Consider the following 27,652-nt stretch of genomic DNA (forward strand, 5'->3'; position numbering starts at 1 on the left):
CACCCACATTATCTTGACACCAGGCCAACCAGTCCTAACACTAACCTCTTAATGCTGAGCGCTTAGTGAAGCAGCTGTTAGTACCATTTTTATAAGTCTTTGGTATGACAACTGGGGTTCAAACACGCGACCTCCTGCATCTGAGTCAGACACTGTAAGATCAGGATGTAGTCCAACAAGTAGATCTCCATGTTGTTGTTTCCAACAAGTATATCTCTATGTTGTTGTTTTTGTACACACCAAAGAACTCTAGTTGGCTATTTTTTTACACGTTCACCTTCATTGAAATCCCTTAGTCTGACCAGAATAGTGAATTTAGGAAGGTGGCGGCTATCACTTGGGTTTAATGTCACTACTAGTTTTTGAACGTATGCCCTAATGATTTATCAGTTTCTTTGTCAACAACTCATTCAACAAAGTATATCAAAGGCACAAAGCCATAACTGTTAGGTTTTGTGTGACATTATCAGGTTTTGTTAGGCTTAGCAGTATTTAGGAGGACCCCCCTCCCCCATTTGGATTTTGTTATGTATACAGAGGACATATATATTGTCCAAGATATAGCTTTCTAGTCAACTGTTAATATTATTATTATTATTGTTATTATTACTATATCTTCAAATTGGTCAATAGAAAGACCAGCTTACTGAATATCTTGTTATAGCAGAGCAAAATTCTTGTTTCAATGCAGGTTTTTCACTTGCCAGTATTAATTAATGGATGGTTTTATTACATAAATGTTCCTAGGATGTGGTATGAGTATTCTGATTACTGGCCATTCCGTGTCAGAACCATTGTGAATATGTTGTTATTACTTAGCACCGGATGTTGCCACTTGGGAAAAGTGTGTATCATTGACCCAGTTAGAACCCATTAAGCTGTTGTATTTCCCCTAGCAGGTGGCTGAGAGGGCTTGGTGTAGACATGTACATTGAATGTACATTCTTGTATTTGCATTGAGCTTAAAGTTTTGAATATTGTATAAATACTGTTATACTTGGAATAATGAAACTTGGTGAAGGGACTCATCTTAATGAGTACTTTATCACTGTGACATTTTGTATTTCACTGAATGTATATGTATCTGCTTAATATCACACCCTTACCACCAAAGAATGTCACTGTGACTTCCATTTCACATTTGACTTAATTGTGTCAAGTTTTTGCAATTAGCTGATAGTCAAATAAGTTTTTAGCACTTTGCATACATACTGATATAACAAGATTAATTAAACTTGATGACAGAATATATCTTGATGACTACAACACCTTTGTCACAAAGGTAGATTACTGTGACCGAAATTTGATGCATCATTGACTTGGGTTTGGTCTCAAGCACTATTTATGCCTGAATCAGAATGTCACAAATATACTCCATGCAGTGAAATCAACCCACTATACTACTAAGATCACTGGCTTATGTTAAGTTGTGACATTTAGCTCATGACCTCATTGACTTTCTCTGCATTGTGTAATACTGTTTTACCTGTTAATCGTACACCTTTGTGATAGGATGCATCTTGATGAGTACTATACTCTCATCTTCATAGTAGGTTTGATGCTTTACTGTTCATGCTTTAATCATTAAACTAGATGATTGTATACATTTCTTTTAGTACTACACACATACCAAAAATAGCTCACAGTGACCCATCTTTCACTTTTTAGTGGCTGAGCTTCATTTTAGCATTTCGCTTGTGACTGCATAGGGTTTTGGCATGCTATGTACATACTATCATATTTAGGATCATACAATTTGGAGATTCATCTTGATATGTGCTGTTCTCATTCATGTACTTGGTCATTATGGCCTATTTTAAAAAATTTTGTGTTTGATGTTCATTTCTCACACTCTGCTCACGCTAAAATCATGAAATTGATATACATGTACATCTCTGATACTACCATAACCTATTTTTTACTGGCTTTCATTAATTATTTGCATTTAGCTTAAGACCATGCAAGTTTTTTCATGTTATATGCATATTTTTCTACTTGAGTCATGAAACTTGGTGTGTGGATGTATATTGATAAGTTGTAAATCTTTTCTGCAAAAAAGAGGTTTTGTGACCTATATTTTTTGCTTCAGTGACTTTATTACATTTTGTATTAAAAGTTCGTTAATCATTTGCTGTTTATATTCCAGGTAAAATTGATAACTGTATGCTTCTCTTACTATTGGAGCCATAAAATCGTAAAAGGTCACTGTGACATTAATTTTATGCTTTTTTAAATTGGGATAAATATTTGTTTATGTTCACATAGATTCATACTTGTTAGACCTTTATACATCTAAGTCTACACAGAAGGCCCTTTCTGATCAGTGCAGTCAGCAATATCTTTATTCAGTGGTAAACTTTATATAATAAAGACTGTATATTGTATATTGTGATAAGTTACTGTCAGCAGGTTAATTGTGTGTTGCAAGTGTGAATGAATTTATGAAATAAATGAGTGAACTGGTGCTGCATGGTTTTCATATAAAGCTTCACATGTAGTGGCTAATCATTGTAATTATTGATGCATGAACTATGTTTTTACTGGTTGCTCTTGTTCCAAGATTACTCAGAATCTGTGATTTTCACTCTCTTCAGCTGGGCTCCTAGATATGAACAAAAAGGGTTTCAAGTAGATTTTAAGAACCATGTTTCAAATAAATACTAAACCAACATTACCTCTATTTGATATCATAGAATATTGTTTTGTCTTTTTGTCCTGTCACAACAGATAGGTGGATGGGTGGATAGGTAGGTTTGTGGCTTCACAGAATGTCAAGATAATACTGGCTATATAGTGCTGATTAAAAGTTCAAATTGTACAGTTTAAAATTACTAATAGTTCCAGTGCCAATATAAAGTTACAAAATAAATCTTTAGTTTGAATTTTTGCATGATAATGTTTACCATGGGTAATAAAGACTAATAAAATTAGAGGTTACCTATGTGATTGTTGATTACACCATAGTTTAACAAGTAAACCCAAATTAAAGCAGCACCTCATCTGAACTGCATTGATGCCTGATGTTTTGAATACTTGCAAGACTGGTAATGGACAGTGAACAATAAAAATCTAGTCGAAAATAGACCTGAATCAAAATCCATGAATAAATTAAAAGACTACCAAATTTTATTAATAATTTTTTTTTCAAACTAGAGGTGTGATGGCTCAGACCTACCCAACTAATCATCTCAAAGTTTTCACTATGTTGACAATGGGGATCATTATAGTGTAGTGACACCCTTGATTTCAGTAGAGTAGACATTATGGTCAGTCTACCCTTATGATTTCAATGAGTATACATTGTGGTAGATCTAACTTCATGATTTCAATAGAGTAGACATTGTGGCAGATCTAACATTATGGATTCAGTAGAGTAGACATTGTGGCAGATTTAACCTTATGGTTTCAGTAGAGTAGGCATTCGGGTAGATCTAACCTTATGGTTTCAGTAGAGTAGACATTGGGGTAGATCTAACCTTATGGTTTCAGTAGAGTAGACATTGTGGCAGATTTAACCTTATGGTTTCATTAGAGTAGACACTGTGGTAGATTTAACCTTATGGTTTCAGTAGAGTAGGCATTGGGGTAGATCTAACCTTATGATTTCAGTAGAGTAGACATTGTGGTAGATCTAACTTTATGATTTCAGTAGAGTAGACATTGTGGTAGATCTAACTTTATGATTTCAATGAGTATACATTGTGGTAGATCTAACTTCATGATTTCAATAGAGTAGACATTGTGGCAGATCTAACCTTATGGTTTCAGTAGAGTAGACATTGTGGCAGATTTAACCTTATGGTTTCATTAGAGTAGACACTGTGGTAGATTTAACCTTATGGTTTCAGTAGAGTAGGCATTGGGGTAGATCTAACCTTATGATTTCAGTAGAGTAGACATTGTGGTAGATCCAACTTTATGATTTCAGTAGAGTATATATTGTGGTAGATCTAACTTTATGATTTCAATAGAGTAGACATTGTGGTAGATCCAACTTTATGATTTCAGTAGAGTATATATTGTGTTCGATCTAACCTTATGGTTTCAGAAGAGTAGACATTGTGGCAGATCTAACCTTATGGTTTCAGAAGAGTAGACATTGTGGTAGATCTAACTTTATGGTTTCAGAAGAGTAGACATTGTGGTAGATCTAACTTTATGGTTTCAGAAGAGTAGACATTGTGGCAGATCTAACCTTATGGTTTCAGAAGAGTAGACATTGTGGTAGATCTAACCTTATGGTTTCAGAAGAGTAGACATTGTGGTAGATCTAACTTTATGATCTCAGTAGAGTAGACATTGTGGCAGATTTAACCTTATGGTTTCAATAGAGTAGACATTGTGGTAGATCTAACCTTATGATTTCAATAGAATATATATTGTAGTAGATCTAACTTTATCATTTCAGTAGAGTATGCATTGTGGTAGATCTAACCTTATGAGCAGAGTAGAGTATATATTGTGGTAGATCTAACTTTATGTTTTCAATAGAGTAGACATTGCAGTAGATCTAACTTTATGATTTCAGTAGAATATACATTGTGGTAGATCTAACTTTATTATTTCAGTAAAGTATACATTCTGGTAGATGTAACTTTATGATTAGAGTAGAGTAGACATTGTGGTTGATGTAACTTTATGATTTCAATAGTGTAGACATTGCGGTAGATCTAACTTTATGATTTCAATAGAGTAGACATTGTGGGAGATCTAACTTTATGATTTTAGTAGAGTATATATTGTGGTAGATCTAACCTTATGGTTTCAATAGAGTATACATTGTGGTAGATCTAACCTTATGGTTTTAATAGAGTATACACTGTGGTAGATCTAACCTTATGGTTTTAATAGAGTATACATTGTGGTAGATCTAACTTACATGAACTCCAAAGTTTTGATGTAGGTTCTTTTCAGAAGTTCATCCTTCATTGGCCCCAGATTGCTCCTGTATGAGCTCTTAGTAACATTATTACACAGAAAGAAATCTTTTTTTATGAAGTACAAACAAATTTTTAAAATATTAATTCCGGAAGTGATTGCAGTGTTCCAGCCAGCAATTATGAATTTTGTACAGAATTTGGCCCATTGATGAGAGTTGCAATGTCATAATGGCATTTTGACTAATTATGATGTCAGTTAGTACTAAATAAATATGGTTATGATCTGACATTTAGTATGGCCACCATGGCAGCCAGCTTAAAAATCTTGTTTTGTTATTGCTTTGTCTTCTGATATGGGGGTCATATTGACATTGGGTTTTCACTAGTAGAATAACTATGATGTCTAGTTGGTCCTAAGAGAAAATGGCATCTATCAGACCTAAAATATGGCTGTCACAATGAACATATTGAAATCTTGTCACTAATTCTCCTGAATGGAAGGGATTTGCACCAAAGGCTTCTGATGGTGAACAGTTGTTCCTGAATTAAAATAGTACCAATGTTACATCCACCTTAGCTACGAAAGTTGATAAGTTGAAAATCTTTTTTCTCAAGAATATCAACACTCAGCAGTAATGAGCTACAAAAAATAGAAATGATCTCATCTGGAATTCATGGAAATTTTTTTATCCATGTTGCAGTGGAAATTATCACATTTGAGCAAGGAAGCACAACTATATGTACCCCCCACTGTGTTAATGACTTTTTGAAAATGTTTAGGAATTTCATTTAATTTCCATTAAAAATGAAGTGATGGCCATTAAAATATTCGTTATGAAATGTGTTTTATTAGCAGATTTCTTGGGGTTTTGTGGTCAGATGATTTGTCATGTACCATGGTAGTATTTATATGATATGTACAGTGAAGCAGGCTAGCTGGTATGTATATGATATGTATAGTGAAGGCTAGCTGATATGTATATATGTACACTGAAGCAGGTTAGCTGGTCTGTATATAATATGTACAGTGAAGCAGGCTAGCTGGTATGTATATGATATGTATAGTGAAGGCTAGATGGTATGTATATATGTATATTGAAGTAGGCTAGCTACCGGTAGTCTATGCATGATATATACAGTGAAGCAGGCTAGCTAGTACTTATATGATATGTACAGTAAAGCAGGGGAGCTTGTATGCATATGGTATCATATGTACAGTAAAGCAGGCAAGCTAGTATTTATATATGTACAGTAAAGCAGGCAAGCTAGTATGTATGTATGTTATGTACAGTAAAGGAGGCTAGCTGGTATGTAAATGACATGTACAGTAAAGCAGGCAAGTTAGTATGTATATGTACAGTAAAGCAGGCAAGCTAATATTTATATGATATGTACAATAAAGCAGGCAAGCTAGTATTTATATGATATGTACAGTAAAGCAGGCAAGCTAGTATTTATATGATATGTACAGTAAAGCAGGCACACTAGTATTTATATGATATGTACAGTAAAGCAGGCAAGCTTGTATTTATATGATTTGTATAGTAAAGCAGGCTAGCTAGTATTTATATGATATGTACAGTAAAATAGGCAAGCTTGTATTTATATGATTTGTATAGTAAAGCAGGCTAGCTAGTATTTATATGATATGTACAGTAAAGCAGGCTGGCTTGTATGCATATGATATGTACAGTATAGCAGGCAAGCTAGTATGTATATGTACAGTAAAGCAGGCTAGCTGGTATGTATATGATATATACAGTAAACCAGGCTTGCTAATATGCATATATTTACAGTGAAGCAGGCTAGCAGGTATGCATGATATGTACAGTAAAGCAGACTAGCTAGTATGCATATATGTATGTTGAACTGGCTAGTATTTGTATGATATATCTAGTGAAGCAGGCTAGTATGATTATATGTACAGTGAAGCAGGCTAGCTAGTATATATATGATATATACAGTGAAGCAAGCTAGCTGGTATGTATATGAATTATACAGTGAAGCAGGCTAGCTGGTATGTATATGATATATACAGTGAAGCAGGATAGCTAGTATGTATATATGATATATACAGTGAAACAGGCTAGCTGGTATGTATATGATATGTACAGTGAATCTGGCTAGCTGGTATGTATATGATACCAGTATATACAGTGAAGCAGGCTAAATGGTATGTATATGATATGTACAGTGAAGCAGGATATCTAGTATATATATATATATATATATATATATATATATATATATATATATATATATATATATATATATATATATATATATATATATATATATGATATATACAGTGAATCTGGCTAGCTGATATATTAGTTACATTAAAGCAGGTTAGTTAGTACTATTTGTATATTGCAACCGTAACAGCATCCTCTGAAATGGCCAACCTAGGCCATAAATAGAAAGTTTCAGTCCAGTGACATTCCTGTGTATACTGTAAACACTTTTCTAACTATGTACTTGTAACATCTGTTATGCATGTCAGATCTGCAGGGGTGGGGGCGAGGGGCTTTAAAGAAAGACAATTTACCTCAGGTATATACTCCAAAAATAAAACAGATCCATAAGAACAGTACAACTACTTGAAGAAAAATGTAGGGTGGGATCGGCAACATTGTTATCAATGACTGACTAGGGAAATATCATAATAGACATTCCCATTACATAAGAAATATCCATTACTAAACAACAAACTTTACTATCAAAACTTACAATATAGCATGAATCATAAAAATTAGTGACATGGCTTTTATTCATGGTGGGTTTATTTATCTCCAGTTTCCCAGCAAGGTTTCTTTATATTTATTGATATAACTGTTTTATATCATACACCCCAAGTACGGTAGATATACAGTCTCTTGTTAATTATTCATTCTAGTTCAAAACAAGGCTGACCACAGGCTCATGTATCGAGTAATATGACTGGTAGAGATAAATAGTGACAACATTGATTTTGTAACATATACAAAATCATGCTTTTATGAATATGACTGGTAGAGATAAATAGTGACAACATTGATTTTGTAACATATACAAAATCATGCTTTTATGAATATGACTGGTAGAGATAAATAATGACAACAATGATTTTGTAACATAATTACATATTTAAAAATCATGTTTTGATTGATTTTTCATTCAGTATTATTGTACCATAATTGTAAATAAACTAACAAATGAATTGTGTTTTGTTTTGTTTTAAAATAAAAATTAGCTTATGCCTACAATTTAAGGCTCTTTAATTAATGTGGCAGAAAGAACAAGTGATATCAGCTTGGGGTTAGTGAGCTTCAGTAAGATTGATGCTTCCAAGCCAGACTGCTTGATTTAATACCCGTTGGTCTTCAAGATTAGGTCAGGCCAGGATATACATCAGCCACTTGGTGTTTAATCTAATTAAAATCTGATTTGCAATCAATTAACCAAGTAATTAAAGTGTGAAAAACAATTCAACCAATCAGTTGAATTAGTGAGGCATGTGGAAAATGACTTAGTCTTTATAAGATGCTAATTTTGCAGTTAAAGAAGTTAGAGGGGTGCACTGAAAAGGTAGATAAATGTTCAGTTGTAGTGGAGGGGAAGGACAGGGTGCCCCTGTAAATGGTATATGAAAAAATAAAGCTGATGTCTATGAGATCATCATGTTATTGTGAAAAGAAAGACATCAACTTGCTCACAATAATGGGGACTATTTTATTATGGTAAGCATTAGGCTCTGCTAAACTGAATACATGTGTTGCTTTTAATATCTGTCAACATTTCATCCAAATTTAGCTGTCTAAAAAGTATGCAGGTATGTTTTAGTTTAATATGTTTGGAAAGATAGGTAGCTGATGATTTCGGTGTAGAAAGTGGCCAAAATTCTAGTAGTAATGTTAGTTAATGCAGGGGTCTCAAATTCAGATCACCATAAGTGCCACCTGAGGACTAGTACAAATTCTGGGTGTCATTGTGGGTTTCAGAAAATAACTCTACAGGCCGCATGCAGCCAGTGTGCCATGTTTTTTAGTCCCCAGAGTTAATGTATATTGTATTAAATATCGCTAAAACCTTTCTCTGCACTCTGGTCTATGAGAGAAGGTCTGAGAATAAATATGGATGAAAATGTCAGGCATTTCAGATGTGAAATATAGAACACAATTTCAGTAAATATATTTTCAGTTTTGTACAGTATTTATATACATACTAACTTAATTTCTAAAAGAAGTTGATCTTCCGATTTCAGACTTTTAGATTTATATGAAAAATTAAAAGTTCTTAATAACAAAATGATCTCCAGTGTATGAAGAATTTTGGGAAAAAACTAATTATGATTTTTATTGAGTAACTTTACCAAAAATTATATAAATTTCAACATTCCATCATTTTTATGCCTTATGTATTGGACAAGTTTTTGAGCAGTTGTTGAAGTGTTGTACAAACATAGTTTATATATGAATGGACACTAAATTACATACCATTTCATTTCCTTGAAAAAATGCAGTTTTGATCATTCCCTCATGAACTTGGAGTAAACAAGTAGCCTCCCCTTGTTCATCATAGTCTAAAACTTAATCTCTTATATTGACCTGTTTCAGTATTTGTATATTATGTATTGCAGTATGCTGCCAGCAAGTACCCTGTGCTGCCCGCAGTTATGGACAGAGTTCCTTCATTTGTGTCTGTAATGCTACATATTGTGACACAGTTGAACCAGAGAGCAGACTTACCCAGGGGTATGCAAACATGTTTGTATCAACACTGGCTGGACAGCGACTGGAGAAATCTTTGATCAATTTTACACATCAACCATCAAAGACAGGTAATATTGTGTACCGTACATGATTATAGGCAGCTTATGTTCACTGGAGCAGTAATTGAGCAAACTAGGATATTTTGATAATTTAATTTCTCATTGCAAACATTGTAAGCAGATAGTTTCTTAGGTCAGTTGACTACATCTGGTCAGTTGTTTATAAAGTCAAGAATAGAATGTGGTGGGTATACTGCCTTTGTGTACACTAATGGTTGCTTTCCTCCATCATGATACTTGACCATTAGTGACTATTCTTTGTTTCCTACCAATGAAGAAGTTCTTTGCCCAGGTAGTGCTCTCCCCTTCACTCCACCATGCTCTGACCTTTTTAGAAGATATGGATATGGGGAACTCTTTTAAAAGCATGGAAAAAGTCTAAGTGTGTTGAAAATGTTGACCGCTTTATCACAAACGAAATTCCAGTTTAGTGTACTGGAAAATGGAAAACAAATATGATAACCTGTCTTCATATTTAAGCACTTTATGTAACCCAAGTTAAATAAGTTTTGTGAGAATTGAATTTGATGTGCATAACTGCTTTGTCTCCCTGTGTATGTTTTCCAGCAGTAAATATAATACAAAACTTACATGTTGACTTGATGTATTGCTGATGACTGTTGATTTTATAGCTATCAACATGATTCATTAATTCCACCAGCTGTCTTAAAAGAGATTTTTTATGCTTTATTTAGCTTTACCAATATCCTTGATCAATTACTAAATATTAAAATATCACTGAGTCTTAAAATGAAAGGTTGTTTTTCCTTCATTATTGCCATTTACATTCTTACAACTTGCTTTGTTTTGGGAACTACTTTGTTGTGAGTTGTGGAGTGTATGAGATGGTTTATTTTGCTGTCTAATGATAGCACTTTGAGTTAATTCATTAGTTCACAAGATACTTAGGGTAATCAAAACAGTTTCTTGACCTGATGGTTGACTGTTCAGTCACCACTTTTTGATTATGTATAAAACATTCCATAGTTTAGATTCCAGCTTTAGTTTCTTAATTTTCATTTGGCTTTAGAAAAACGTGCAAGGGGTCAGTAAACTATTTATATTATTTAAAATTAATAAAAGTGTTGAAAATATGATGTCTGGAAAAATGGATGGTCAAATTATTTAGATTAATCATGGTACCAGTAATGCTAAGTTATTTTCTTTCAGTCCGACATTTGATAAACCCATTCAAGCACAATGTTTTTCAGGAAAGTGGATATTGAAAATTCTAAACTAATCTTTTTGTTTGTATTTAAAAAAAGTATAGTATTGGTTATGGGGACATATCATTATTTCATTAATTATTTAGAGTTACATTATGAAGGGTGTTATACCAAGAGAGAGGTTTATGTTTTTGGGGTGCCTTGGTCATTGAAAACTCGACTCAGTGATATTTTAATATTTAGTAATTGATCAAGGATATTGGTAAAGCTAAATAAAGCATAAAAAATCTCTTTCATTACAGTAACTTAAGTGTGAAGTTCTTATCCTACTACATTTTAAAACTGGATGTTAAACTCAAAGAGAAAATGAATTGAAGAGTTTTGTTAGGGCCATCATGTCGGGACTGGTCTTTTATTTGCATCACATGGACCTGAAATGAAATAACCATTTCTCATCCATGAGACAGAGAAATCTAGCTGTTTTGCTAAACTTTCTTTTCTTATCTCAGTCTGGTCATCTCAGACCAGTCGTCTCAGTCAAGGTGTCCACGTGCTCAGAACTACTTTAAGAAAAGAAACCCTTGTTGTCTTCTGCTGTGCCTGATGTAGTTATTCTAAAATTAAACAACAACAACAGCAAATATATAACAGAAACATAGTAACTTAAGGTCACTCCATCTTTGAGAACATACCATACACAAACATTTCGAGAGAGACAAAGTCACACACGTATACGATGTCAAGCTTTCTAGTATTATGCTAGTTTTTTCCACACAGCATGGTCAGTTTTATCCTATATGCAGGCCTAGCTCAGTACATTTTTCAGGTCAGTATCATTAAATGTAGCTAAAGCTACCTAAGTAGTTTTAAATACTTTGTGTGAAACAAATTATATACTGTTAGCTACATTTAATGGCGCTGACCTGAAAATTGATTGTGCTACACATAGGATAAAATTCTCAATGCTGTGTGAAATGAACTAAGACAGAAAACACTGATCCATGCACATAGACTATAGACCTATACACTTCATAGCCTCCCAACTCTCATAACAACTACAGAAAACTTATTAACAGCCAGAAATGTGTTATGTCAAACATGCTTTATTATAATTTTGTTAAGCATCTCTATTGTGCCCCAGTTGAACCAAAAATATACCTACAATATTTAATGACAAATAATGCACTTACCAGCCAGAAGGAATCATTTATCTGTCAACACATTAATCCATAAGAAAATTTCACTGTAGCATTTGCCATATTTTCCAAGACAGAAAAATAAATTTTCAAAGAATCAGTGAACTTGAAAGTTTAGCACATGGCTATCTGCTAGGGTCTGTATTTGGAGGGTCTTTTATACATTAGGATAATTTTACAATCAATATTAAGGACAACACAAGTCTGTCACAAACAGTTTCACTTCCTCCAAAGAAAAGGAGAGCTATATACAATAGTGACACAGATCACTAATTACCCATGAATAATCTAATGCAACATGTTACTCTTTGTTACAGCTTGTACTAAGTATAACTACAGTAGAGGTGTGTACCCAGTAGCATTTCATTATTTACAGTATAACTTTTCAAAACTGGAACTGATGAAAAGGAAACAGTTTCTTGTAAAAAATATTTATTTATTGTCAATTTCATAGAACATCCATATATTAAATGTGATAATACCTCATTATTATGCGATGTTTTATGTTGTTATTTTTCTTTGCTCATGTGTATAAACTGTGTACTTTGGATGCAACGGTCACACCACAGCCCTTATTAACATATTTGTATTAATGAACCATATGTAAACATTTGTACATGAACTATATTATACTAGTGAAGAGTTCTTTTTACTTTAAAGGAAAATATTGGGTGAGAAAAATAATCTACGTTGGGATTCGGACTGAGACAAGGAAATCCCAGTAGCAGGGTTACATTATTTGTCTCCCCTTGAGGCTTGTCTCATGGGGAGACAAATAATGTAACCCCTTGACTGGGATTTCCTTGTCTCGGTCCATACCCCAACATAGATTCTATATGTCACAGAGTATTCTGTACCTAAAATACTTTGTGCTGATGTTAACTCACATCATTATGTTTGCAGCCCAAGTGAATCTAGAAGTTAAGCCACAAATCATGTACCAGACAATGCTAGGGTTTGGAGGTGCTTTCACTGATGCTACGGGTATCAACATCCTCAGCCTGTCCTTGCCAGCACAGTACCATCTCATTCAGTCATACTTTGGCCGCATGGGTAATTTTGTCCACAATGACTTTTGCTTGGTAGGTTTTTGATATTGGAGGTCCAGTACCTCCATCTGCAGAAATGTGAGATTCCTGTTCAAAAACTTGCAATCCTAGGCTACACAGAATTTTAATAGCAATAAATGAGTTTTAGTTAAACTTGAATACTCCAATTTACACTGTCATTTTCTAGTTTATTTCAACTTTAAACCCAGATAGAATGCATTCTTAATGTTTCATTGCCTGTTAAAGATTATCTATACTTTATAAAAGCATGTTTTAAAAGACTTGTTTAGTTATATGCACAAGCATAGTATCAAAACACTCATGGCCCAGGGTTAATTAGTCAATGTTCAGAAGATGCACTGGCCTGGAAATTTATGGACCAAGCTGCAGAGCAAGCACTTGCTGAAATTGCTCCATCTAAATGGCTTTAAATTCATAAACTTAAAAATGACAATTTGCTTAAAGAAAACTGATGCATATATTAATCACACTACTAATTTGTGATCAGAAAAAAGATTGCAAAAATTGTTGGCCTTAAATATCATGCTAAATATGAAGGAATTATTATTTTAGCAATATTAGGTATTGGAAAACCTCCAAGAAAGTAATAATTATAGACTATCAGTATTCTTAGCATCTATGGCAATCTCAGCATCCTAACTTATTTATGGCATTACCATAGTTTCTCATACTGTTGACTGATCAATGTAGAAGGTCTTATATGAGATGCATTTATAAAACCTTTAAGTCAAACTTATCTTTGTTTACTTACAGCCATGAATATGAACAGGGCATATGTTATCCTAGTCCATCTGTCCATACTTAAGTCAGTACTTAACAGCCATGAATATAAACAGGGCAATATCTTACTCTAGTCCATCTATCCATCTGTCCTTACTGAGGTCAGTGCTTACAGCCATAAATATGAACAGGGCATATGTTATCCTAGTCCATCTATGCATCTGTCCATACTTAAGTTAGTACTTACAGCCATGAATATGAACAGGGCAATATCTTACCCTAGTCTATCAATCCATCTGTCCTTACTTAGGTCAGTGCTTACAGCCATGAATATGAACAGGGCAATATGGTACTCTAGTCCATCTGTCCATACTTAAGTCAGTACTTGCAGCCATGAATATGAACAGGGTATATGTTACCCTAGTCCATTTGTCCATCTGTCTGTACTTAGGTCAGTGCTTACAGCCATGAGTATGAACAGGGCAATATCTTACTCTAGTCCATCTATCCATCTGTCCTTACTTAGGTCAGTGCTAACAGCCATAAATATGAACAGGACATATGTTATCCTAGTCCATCTATGCATCTGTCCATACTTAAGTCAGTACTTACAGCCATGAATATGAACAGGGCAATATCTTACCATAGTCTGTCAATCCATCTGTCCTTACTTAGGTCAGTGCTTACAGCCATGAATATGAACAGGGCATATGGTACCCTAGTCCATCTGTCCATCTGTCTGTCCTTAGGTCAATGCTTACAGCCATGAATATGAACAGGGTAGTATGGTACTCTAGTCCATCTGTCCATACTTAAGTCAGTACTTGCAGCCATGAATATGTACAGGGTATATGTTACCCTAGTCCATCTGTCCATCTGACTGTACTTAGGTCAGTGCTTACAGCCATGAATATGAACAGGGCATATGTTACCCTAGTCTATCTATCCATCTGTCCATACTTAAGTCAGTACTTACAGCCATGAATATGAATAGGGCATATGTTACCCTAGTCCATCTGTCCATACTTAAGCCAGTACTTGCAGCCATGAATATGAACAGGGCATATGTTACCCTAGTCCATCTGTCCTTAGGTCAATACTTACAGCCATGAATATGAACAGGGCAATATGGTACCCTAGTCCATCTATCCATCTGCCCATACTTAAGTCAGTATTTAAGCCATGAATATGAACTGGGCATATGTTACCCTAGTCTATCAATCCATCTGTCCATACTTAAGTCAGTACATACAGCTATGAATATAAACAGGGCATATGTTACCCTAGTCCATCTGTTCATACTTAAGTCAGTACTTACAGTCATGAATATGAACAGGGTATATGTTACCCTAGTCCATCTGTCCATCTGTCTGTACTTAGATCAGTGCTTACAGCCATGAATATGAACAGGGCATATGTTACCCTAGTCCATCTATCCATCTGTCCATACTTAAGTCAGTACATACAGCCATGAATATGAACAGGGCATATGTTACCCTAGTCTATCTATCCATCTGTCCATACTTAAGTCAGTACTTACAGCCATGAATATGAACAGGGCATATGTTACCCTAGTCTATCTATCCATCTGTCCATACTTAAGTCAGTACTTACAGCCGTGAATATGAACAGGGCATATGTTACCCTAGTCTATCTATCCATCTGTCCATACTTAAGTCAGTACTTACAGCCATGAATATGAACAGGGCATATGTTACCCTAGTCTATCTATCCATCTGTCCATACTTAAGTCAGTACTTACAGCCATGAATATGAACAGGGCATATATTACCCTAGTCCATCTGTCCATCTGTCCTTACTTAGGTCAATGCTTACAGCCATGAATATGATTTGATTCAACTGGGCTGGTTGGGTGTGTTTGACAAAGTTTGAAGAACAATGGTCTGACATTGTTGTAGCAGTAGCTCTTAAGAGAGTTTGGATTTTTGTAACCAGTGTTGTGTATAATCTGTGTGCCTCAAGAAGTGTTTTCTGTTTTATTATATTCTACATAGTATCTTGAATTTTGTCCTATCTGTAGCTCAGTAAATTTTCAGGTCAGTGTTATTAAATGTAGCTAGGAGTACCTAATTCATTTTTATATGAAGTATTTAAAACTAATTATTGAGTTACAAATAGTTTAAAATTCACCATGCTGTGTGGAATGAACTATAGTTTCTAGTATAATACCAAATAGCTCGACTTCATGTGCATGTGTGTGTGTCTGTCTGTCTCACAGTGTTTTGTATGATGTGTTATCAGAGTTTGAGAGAGCTTAAGTTGCTTTATTAGTGAATATCTTTGTTATATATAAGTTCTTCTTCTTCTTTGATTTTATAACAACTCTATCAGGCACAGCAGAAGACTTCAAGGGTTTCATCTTTTTAAAAGTAGTTCCTAGCTCCTGGACACCATTACTGGCATAAGCTGACTGAGATAAGAAAGTGAGGTTAGCAAAACAGCTAAATTTCTCTTTTGCATGGGTGAGGTCTGTTGTCTGTTATCCATCTGTGCATTAGCACAAGTTATCACTAATTCTCTTAAACTACTTGGAGGATTGCATTGAAAATTTACACATACATTCATCCTAGTTGGTTCTAACCGAAAATGATGTTTCTTGGATGTCCATTATGGCCGCGGGTTGGACAGCACTGCTTAATATTATTAAGCCTTAGGTAGGAAAACAAAATGAGTATGAAAGGTTACCGTATTTATATGGGAAAATATTAACTCATTTTTTCAGAGTAATACTGCAGTCTCAAATAGTGTGCAGTACTACTCAGAAAAACTCATTGATATTTTCCCATATAAATGCAGTAACCTATAATGATGGCAACAGCTTGCATAGTGGATTTTAGCCATCTTATAATTGTGATCCTATTCATTGCCCCAATAGGGGCCTGGAAACTAACAACAGATTGGTTTCATTATTCCTAATTCTGTTTGGCCTATCAAAATATTCACATGAGTGACTGGTGTATAAGCTGCCAATCACATTTTACCCCAAAGATTACCTGAACACAAAGGCTAAAGATCACAGATTATAGAGATAACTCTGTTCTTACATACATGTAAATGTCTATGATTTAAGAAATTAAGGGATTGCCCTCTTTGCTTGCCTTGCCAGAAGCAAAACCAATGTGTTTGAGGGTATTTTCAAGGGAAGTTTACAAACTGGTGAGAGCATTTTATGTATCTTAGCACAATATTAACAAATGATATGACTATATCATTGGGTAAATTAGTTCTCTGGTTAAACACTTTTCTACTGAAACATGCAAATAATGGCTGTTGTGAATACTTTGAACTGTCTGTCAAAACTAGGCATCCTAATAGCAGATATGGCTGCATTGATAACACTATAGCTTTATCCATTATGAATGAGCACAAGTAAGGATTCCAAACCCAAATGTACAAATGAGCCGATAGATCTGGTTTTGGTCATAAAAGCAGAACAATCACTGGAGATATGGCTGATATCATAACTGTGTTGATTATCTCCAAGTGCAGCATAAAATATCAGAAATTGACTGCAGCAAGTTTGTTTTCCATAGCCTTACTGATAATGGAAACACTTCCAAATTGGAGATTTTTTAGTGGGTGCATTATGGTGAGGTTCTGTGGAAGAAACAGAATCTTGGACGTTTCAGTATGTACAATTGATCAGGCACAAAAGACAGTAGTTTGGGGAACGATGGCTCAGTACTCAAGATTGTTGCTACCATCACCACCTCCCCTCCCTCTCCTCCAGTTTCTTAGAATTACACTGAAAAGGGGGAAGAACGTATGGTAGAATGTAAATACTCCAAGATACCACAAAGGTATCAATAAATGAAGTTTGAGGGTCTGGTTCATATGAAATATAATTAGACATCTGACAATTCAATGTTAAGGCAAAAGGGCCAGTATCACATTTACCACATTGTTTGATTTCCTGGATATTTTCAGGCCTCAACCTTCATTAAAAATCATGGTTTAATTAGCGCTGTACAATTATTCTAGTCACTTTGGAGTCCATGGTGTTTTTCTGATTTTTTTCCAGGTCTAGAATATACTCTTGGCAGAATCCCTATGGCAAGCTGTGATTTTTCCACACACCCTTACTCGTATGATGATAATCCAGGAGACTTTGACCTTGCCAATTTTTCTCTTGCCATGGAGGATCTCAAATACAAGGTGAAAGCAGTGATCCAGATAGTGATTGCTAAGTCATGTTATATGATTGTAGATTTATGGTACAGTCTACTCTTTTTTTCTCTGACGAATTTCACAGGAGTAGAACTCAATGCATAAAACCAAATGTTAGATAGACAAAGAGTATCTTAATGGAGTGAATTGTAACATGATGCTCTTACAAGTACATTAAAAACATGTGCAAGTGTATTACAAGACTGCTAATTTAGACCAGTATGCATTACAAGACTACTAATTAAACCAGTATGCATTACAAGACTGCTAATTTAGACAGTATGCATTACAAGACTGCTAATTTAGACCAGTATGTATTAGGACTGATAATTTAGACCAGTGTGTATTATAAGACTGCTCATTTAGACAGTATGCATTACAAGACTGCTAATTTAGACAGTATGCATTACAAGACTGCTAATTTAGACCATTATGTATTACAAGACTGCTAATTTAGACCAGTATGTATTACAAGACTGCTAATTTAGACCAGTATGTATTACAAGATTGCTAATGTAGACCATTATGTATTACAAAACTGCTAATGTAGACCAGTATGTATTACAGGACTGCTAATTTAGACCTGTATGTATTACAAGACTGCTAATATAGACAGTATGTATTACAAGACTTCTAACTTAGACCAGTATGTATTACAGGACTGCTAATTTAGACAAGTATGTATTACAGGACTGCTGATTTAGACAAGTATGTATTACAGGATTGCTGATGTAGACATTTTGTATTATAAGACTGCTAATTTAGACAGTATTCATTACAAGACTGCTAATTTAGACCGTATTCATTACAAGACTGTTAATTTAGACCAGTATGTATCACAAGACTGCTAATTCAGACAATATGCAATAAAAGACTGCTAATTTAGACCAGTATTTATTACAGGACTGCTAATTTAGACCAGTATGCATTATAGGATTGCTAATTTAGACCATTATGTATCACAAGACTGCTAATTTAGACAATATGCACTAAAAGACTGCTAATTTGGACCAGTATGTATTACAAGACTGCTAATTTAGACCAGTTTTATATTAGAAGACTGCTAATGTAGACCATTATCTATTACAAGACTGCTAATGTAGACCATTATGCATTACAAGACTGCTAATGTAGACCATTATGTATTATAATTCTGCTAATTTAGACCAGTATGTATTATAAGACTGCTTATTTAGACAGTATGCATTAAAAGACTGCTAACTTAGACCAGTATATATTACAAGACTGCTAATGTAGATGTATTACAGGACTGCTAATTTAGACCAGTATATCTTACAGAACTGCTAATTTAGACCAGTATGTAATACAAGACTGCTAATGTAAACCATTTTATATTATAAGACTGCTCATTTAGACCAGTATGGATTACAAGACTGCTAATTCAGACAGTATACATTACAAGACTCCTAAGTTAGACAGTATGCACTACAGGACTGCTAATGTAGACTAGCAAGTATTACAAGATGCTAATATAAGCCAATATGTAATACTGCTCATGTAGACAGTATGTATTACAAGACTGCTAATGTAGACCATTATATATTACAAACAAGACTGCTAATGTAGATCAGTATGTATTACAAGATGGCTAATTTAGACCAGAAAGTATTACCAGACTGCTAATTTAGACCAGAATGTATTACAAGACTGCTAATTTAGACCAGTATGAATTACAAGACTACTAATTTAGACCAATAAGTATTACACCCCTTCCTTGATAAATTGCAATCAGCAGTGTCCATGAAATCAACCACAGCATAATGAGTGATGGTGGTGATGAAACAGCTAAAGACATTTTGGTTAACATTCATGGTGGGGGTGGGGGGCTGTTAGCAACTCTCTTTTTATATATGAGAATTATAGTCTTCTTTGTTCTAAGCAGATATTCATATTATTTGATGTTCTGTTTTGCAAAGTCAAATAAAGTTGATAAATTACAAAAACAAACTTTTAATATAAATGAAGGTGAGATGCAGTGCCTTCAGATTTGTGCATTAGTAAAGTTGGAGTTGCCTCCCACTTGGTATCATTGCATATATATCCATCATAAATGAAGACAAATAAACTAAAATTTCAAAGCAAGAATTATACTTTGAAACTGCCCATGTTGAGCACATCCTTATGGTTAAACTACTTAATTCCTCCAGACAGCTGTTGTAGATGGCACAACTTGTTCGTTGATAACATGTGGCAATGATGTATGACCCCATGGAGTTTATATTAATAAACGGCATATGCTCTGTCCAGGAACTCTAAACCAGGAACTCTAAAATTGGAGGGGGTAATTAAAAATATGGTGCAAAAGAAACGAATAATCCAGAATATATATTTTATTAGAACAAGTTACTTTTTAATCCATGACTTAAAAGTTTTAGATGAACACGTGCATGATAGCCAAAGAGAGGTATTTAAAAATTGTCTACAAGAAATAAGGGTGATATACTCTAGTGTGTTACTGATATGTTGGCATTTTTCGTGTGCTATAATCAGCTGGAGTCATGGACAGCTTATCTGTTAATTAATCATGTTAAAAAAGACCATTAAGTTCTGAACAATAGTCAGAATAAAACTAGATTAGCCACTGAGCAAACATTTAGTTAGGTTCTCACAGATGTACTCAAGGTGACAATTAGGTGATTAATTTATATTTGAATTACTTGTGATAATTATAGTGAAACCTATTTAAAAGATCAAACTGAAGTAAGAATTTCACTTAAAATGACATCTTTATTTTGATATTTATTTCATACAGTCGTGCCACCAGTAGTCATTTACCAACATATTCTTTGATATTTCATTGTTTTGTTGTGTCACTCTTTTGTTAATGAAAATCTTACAAAATGAATGTTTTTTTGTTAAACGTTTGAAATTTCGTTGAGATTATTAAAAATTTCTGAACAATAACTGGCCTTTATACAATAAAATCTGCACTGTTTGGATCTTTTATTGACAGTTTTGAGTGTTTTTTTTAATGTTTGACCAAATAGGAGCTGATCAATTGATTGTTTTATGAGAAAAAATGGGATTTGCACCTACCTATGTGTTATAAGTGGCTCATGAGATATCGGTGAGCCATTAAACAAGGAAGCAGAATAGTTTTAAAATTACACTTCTTACAATTTTGTGAGCTGAGCCCATCTATTTCATATCATGATCATAAAACATAATATGACCACTTACCCAGTATGGCATAAGGAAGAAAATTATCTAGGAGATGACATTGCCAGGTAAATGAATTTGATGCATTGGGGTGAAAATGAGAATGATACACTTGATAATCACTTTAAATGGCAGTAAGATAAAGTAGGCTTTATATTATATAAGTGTTAAGGGTAATGAGGAAGCAGATAACTCAGCCAAAGCTGCCTTATATGTCTCTGAGCAAAAGATCCAGTAAAGTGACTCTTTCATTTTTCATTGAATCTACTCAAAAAATGGTGAGGTAAAAGGACTGTTTGTAATGGCAAAGACCAAATATTGTTTGTGCTGTTTAATACCATGGTGGTATTCTGGGAATAGTGAATATTGCAGTTCTGACAAGATTTTTTTTTGGCTTCTCTTCGATGAGGCAAATTTTTATACCAAAAGTTGGAAGAAATTTGATTCCATTCGTTCAAGGTTTGGTATTTGGGTCTGAACATAAGGTCCTAATATCATAAGGCCATAAGGTCATAAACCTCATTAGATGGATTACAGGATATGTCAGTAGTATACTGAAGAGCCAGTTTCGTTCATTAAGTGATATTCATTTCTGCCAGTTTCATTTGTATGAGATAAAGTGATGTTCATTGCTGCCAGTTTCATTCTTATGAGATAAAGTGATGTTCATTGCTGTCAGTTTCATTTGTATGAGATAAAGTGATGTTCATTGCTGCCAGTTTCATTTGGATGAGATAAAGTGATGTTCATTGCTGTCAGCTTCATTTTTATGAGATAAAGCGATGTTCATTGCTGTCAGTTTCATTTGCATGAGATAAAGTGATGTTCATTGCTGCCAGTTTCATTTGTATCAGATAAAGTGATGTTCATTGCTGCCAGTTTCATTTGTATGAGATAAAGTGAAGTTCATTGCTGTCAGTTTCATTTGCATGAGATAAAGTGATGTTCATTGCTGCCAGTTTCATTTGGATGAGATAAAGTGATGTTCATTGCTGTCAGCTTCATTTGTATGAGATAAAGCGATGTTCATTGCTGTCAGTTTCATTTGCATGAGATAAAGTGATATTCATTTCTGCCAGTTTCATTTGTATGAGATAAAGTGATGTTCATTGCTGCCAGTTTCATTCTTATGAGATAAAGTGATGTTCATTGCTGTCAGTTTCATTTGTATGAGATAAAGTGATGTTCATTGCTGCCAGTTTCATTTGTATGAGATAAAGTGATGTTCATTGCTGCCAGTTTCATTTGTATGAGATAAAGTGATGTTCATTGCTGCCAGTTTCATTCTTATGAGATAAAGTGATGTTCATTGCTGTCAGTTTCATTTGTATGAGATAAAGTGATGTTCATTGCTGCCAGTTTCATTTGTATGAGATAAAGTGATGTTCATTGCTGTCAGCTTCATTTGTATGAGATAAAGCGATGTTCATTGCTGCCAGTTTCATTCTTGAGATAAAGTGATGTTCATTGCTGCCAGTTTCATTTGTATCAGATAAAGTGATGTTCATTGCTGCCAGTTTCATTTGTATGAGATAAAGTGATGTTCATTGCTGTCAATTTCATTTGCATGAGATAAAGTGATGTTCATTGCTGTCAGTTTCATTTGCATGAGATAAAGTGATGTTCATTGCTGTCAGTTTCATTTGTATGAGATAAAGTGATGCTTCATTGCTTCATTTTAGGGACTTCTGAATGGAACATTCCAAATCAAATATGCTACATTTTCAAAACATTTGTCAAATTTGAGGGGCTGAAATGTTTCACAATCTGCCTTGTTCAGTTTCTATCTCTGGCCTAGCCCATGATGTTTGTATTCTTACATATACTGGGAAGTGGTTACTACCACAAAGGTCATCAGCAAATTTCCACAAGAAGTCAAGTTAAAGAGATGGATCACAGATGGTTATGTCTAAGGATGAGTAGTACTGTATGGCAGGATGCAAGTATGTATACAACTTGTTTTTAGAAAGACAAGGATTAAGTTTTTCAAGCAAACTCTTCTATTTTCTTCCCTGCCTCTGTGATGTCCTTGCAGTGTATGAGGCCATAAAAATTGACAGGGTGCTGGAAACTGTTCAGTAAGATTATCAAGATCAGATTGAATGATTTGCATGATTGGATTGAGATATGTTGAGCAAAGTATAAGAATTTTATATATGCACACTTGAGTGATTATAGCTGGCATTGCAGTATCGAGATTAATTGGGTTGTGAGGAGCTTTGCTATTTATGATGCTGGATGCTTTTCCAGTGGCCTTATCAGTATTTCTTAATTTCTTGTAGTGTATGACATTATTTTCAATTGTTCTCATTTTGAAAAATCAACTAAAGTTGTACAGGAATTGAGTCATGTTGTTTAAGTAGACTTATTTTATCAAATTTCGCCTTTTAACCTCAATAATTACATTGTATTGTTGTGTCAAATATATTTATATATAAGTAGTGGAAGAATGGAAATTTGAATCTAGTGGTGAAGTGATACACATGTGCCACATATAGACATGTTACATGATACAGATCCTACAGTACAATACATTATTGTCAACTTGATAATCTTTTCATCTTTTGAAGGTCTGTCAGTGGTAGAGTGGTGCCATCTTATATGTGTTGGCATCTTGGTTTATTTCCAGTATGCAGATTATAGATAAACAATATCATCAGTTCATATGCCGTTCTCATCCTTAACAAGATGGAAAAAAAATGCTTCTGAACAGACTACTTGTTGGTTGTCAATGGTTGCAATTCAGCCAGTTTGGCCATTTCAGGCTCCTCCATTGATCAGATGCAGGACTCATCTTAGTCATCATGTACTTAGTTTTGCATTGTGTAAATGTTTTAAAGGCATGTTATTTCATGATTTTATAGGAATGCATTACAATCTAATCTTCATTCCTTTCTGTCAGTGAAAAAAGGAGATTATTGACGAGACCCACTTGCCTTCTAGAAATTAACAAGGTGACTATTTAACTCATGTGGCTTTGGCATCTACTCTCTCCGCATTTCTGTCCTAATTTTTTTAAACCCTTGTTGGCACGGTTAGTTGCTGATTACATATATCAATATAAAAGGAGACATTCCAGACTTGTTCTCTGTATACGATTTAATTACTGTGCAGACCATTTAAAAGCCACTCTTGCTAGAAGCTTATTTGTTGTTTTGTATCTGTTTGGGTTGGGATTTGATGTATGGTATGTCATGCAGTGAATAAGCTACAGTTAGTTCTGATTGGTAGTTCTTGTTTTATCTTGGACATGGATTATACATTAACCAAAAATCAGAATCAAATGCAACATATTTCATTGTATGACACACCAGCAGTGTAGCCTTCTAATTCAATCTTAGGAGACAAGATATGAAGCAGAAGAGAAGCTTTGCATAAAAGTGGTTATTAAATAATTAGTAAAGTACTTAATTCACACATCAAGAACAAGTTTGGAATGTCTCCTTTATGTTGAAACTTTATCAGTGGCTGAACTTGCTCACAGGATAAAATAATTAAGATGGAAATGGCAGGAGGGGGTAGATTTCAAACCATATGAGTTCAAACCACCTTGTGTTAATTTGTAGTAAGCAAGTGGATTTTTCAATAGTTTTTTGTTACACTGACCGAAATTAGTGCATATGCCTGCAACAGCTGTCTTAGACAAATTCTCAACTTAAAAAAAGGCAAACAACTAATAGTTATTTATGACTGCTGAAGATTAAAGTAACTTCTATAAAGTTAGTATTGTTTTGTATTGATTCTTTACTGCTTGTATTGATATGGATATTAATATGCAAAAGGTATTGATGTATCAATATACTGACTAATCATTTCACCCCTTCTTGACATGATTGTCAGATCCTTTCAACAGTACATCAGAGTCTTTAATTTGTTCTTTGTTTGGCTTTTAACATGCAGTTACCACTGGGACAAGTTGTTTGCTTGCTGCTGTTTTTGTGGACAGAACTGAATGGGTTTGTCACTAGTAGTGTCAGGTTTTTGTGTTACACTGTTACAGTGATTAGTTTATTTTATCATTCACTCTTGGTTTGCATGGCTGTTTGCACTGTTACAGTAATTAGTTTATTTTCTTTTTCACTCTTGGTTTGCATGGCCTTTGCACTGTTACAGTGATTAGTTTATTTTCTCCTTCACTCTTGGTTTGCATGGCTGTTTGCACTGTTACAGTGATTAGTTTATTTTCTCCTACACTCTTGGTTAGCATGGCTGTTTGCATTGTTACAGTGATTACTTCATTTTCTGCTTGACTCTTGGTTTGCATGGCTGTTTGCACTGTTACAGTGATTACTTCATTTTCTGCTTCTCTCTTGGTTTGCATGGCTGTTTGCACTGTTACAGTGATTAGTTTATTTTCTCCTACACTTGTGGTTAGCATGGCTGTTTGCACTGTTACAGTGATTACTTCATTTTCTGCTTCGCTCTTGGTTTGCATGGCTGTTTGCACTGTTACAGTGATTAGTTTATTTTCTGCTTCACTCTTGGTTTGCATGGCTGTTTGCACTGTTACAGTGATTAGTTTATTTTCTTCTACACTCTTGGTTAGCATGGCTGTTTGCACTGTTACAGTGATTACTTCATTTTCTGCTTGACTCTTGGTTTGCATGGCTGTTTGCACTGTTACAGTGATTAGTTTATTTTCTGCTTCACTCTTGGTTTGCATGGCTGTTTGCACTGTTACAGTGATTAGTTTATTTTCTGCTTCACTCTTGGTTTGCATGGATGTTTTCACTGTTACAGTGATTAGTTTATTTTCTGCTTCATTCTTGGTTAGCATGGCTGTTTGCACTGTTACAGTGATTACTTCATTTTCTGCTTCGCTCTTGGTTTGCATGGCTGTTTGCACTGTTACAGTGATTAGTTTATTTTCTGCTTCACTCTTGGTTTGCATGGCTGTTTGCACTGTTACAGTGATTAGTTTATTTTCTTCTACACTCTTGGTTAGCATGGCTGTTTGCACTGTTACAGTGATTACTTCATTTTCTGCTTGACTCTTGGTTTGCATGGCTGTTTGCACTGTTACAGTGATTAGTTTATTTTCTGCTTCACTCTTGGTTTGCATGGCTGTTTGCACTGTTACAGTGATTAGTTTATTTTCTGCTTCATTCTTGGTTAGCATGGCTGTTTGCATTGTTACAGTGATTACTTCATTTTCTGCTTCACTTTTGGTTAGCATGGCTGTTTGCACTGTTACAGTGATTAGTTTATTTTCTGCTTCACTCTTGGTTTGCATGGCTGTTTGCACTGTTACAGTGATTAGTTTATTTTCTTCTACACTCTTGGTTAGCATGGCTGTTTGCACTGTTACAGTGATTACTTCATTTTCTGCTTCGCTCTTGGTTTGCATGGCTGTTTTCACTGTTACAGTGATTAGTTTATTTTCTGCTTCATTCTTGGTTAGCATGGCTGTTTGCACTGTTACAGTGATTAGTTTATTTTCTGCTTCACTCTTGGTTAGCATGACTGTTTGCTCTGTAACAGTGATTACTTCATTTTCTGCTTCATTCTTGGTTAGCATGGCTGTTCACACAAGTTTAAGAAGCATCAAGACTAAACTTGTTCATGTCCTATGGCCAGAATATTTATGTCTGGGTACAAACAGAATTTGTGAATTTTTTTTTCTACAGTATAGTTACAGTCACTTATGATTTGTACCAGGATTCATAGAAATTTAATGCAGATAACAAACCAGTTTTATTAAATATAAAATGTGCAGAAAAATCTAAATTTACCAAAGCTTTTGATTTTTAGCGCTCTTATAAGTAATATATTCATACTTTAATTTCAGTGCCGAATGTAATTAATAATCTGCATTTGTCTTGGAAAACAAAACATATTTGAAGTGAATGGTGCTGTCAGACTATTCCTTCACATATGGTACCATATGCTTGCAAATGTGTCTATTTGTACTGGTCTCTATCAACCAGATAATGCAGAAACTTAATTTAAACTTAATCATGTAATTTTATTCAGAATTACCATTATATTAGTATCTGATACACCAGTTTCAAATTGCAACAGAAGAATTCAAAAAATAGTGACTGGTTACATTATTTTGTCCTCATTCCATTCATTCATAAGATACTGGAATGTAAGCAGAGGTACCAGTCAGCATGGATTGGTTTACATCTTTAAAGATTGAAACACACTTTTGCCCTTAATTTTGTCAAAGCACCATACTGTGAAAGGAATTACTGATGTCACCAGTGATCACCTGGAGACGTATCTGGCATTAAAATGGTATTTTGGTGGTAGGTTGATTAAGTTTCATATTTTATCCCTTCAACATGACAAAATTTGGTTTTATAAAGACTTTGTTGCCTTATGCAAATATCGTTGCACAGCTGTTTCAAGTTTGAAGTCCAATGTCCAGCAGGACAAGTAGTTGACTGAATTTGTTTTAGGCTTGCTGATGTGATTTGAATGCATTTATCATTAACAG

General features: G+C 34.4%; 1 protein-coding gene across 2 annotated transcripts in view; it reads left to right on the forward strand.

The window, feature by feature from the left end:
* Positions 1–27,652, forward strand: part of LOC149801575 (lysosomal acid glucosylceramidase-like) — a 76,134-nt gene that overhangs the window by 1,034 nt on the left and 47,448 nt on the right. For both annotated transcript variants that reach the window (XM_089955804.1, XM_089955802.1), the window contains exons 2-4: positions 9,499–9,699; positions 12,956–13,105; positions 17,885–18,018. In XM_089955804.1, coding sequence (XP_089811930.1) covers positions 9,499–9,699; positions 12,956–13,105; positions 17,885–18,018 — 485 coding nt within the window. The remainder of the gene's footprint in view (positions 1–9,498; positions 9,700–12,955; positions 13,106–17,884; positions 18,019–27,652) is intronic.

The sequence above is a fragment of the Sinohyriopsis cumingii genome, chromosome 4 (assembly GCF_028554795.1).
Source record: "Sinohyriopsis cumingii isolate HCF-2022 chromosome 4, ASM2855479v2, whole genome shotgun sequence".
Classification (NCBI taxonomy): Eukaryota; Metazoa; Mollusca; class Bivalvia; order Unionida; family Unionidae; genus Sinohyriopsis; species Sinohyriopsis cumingii.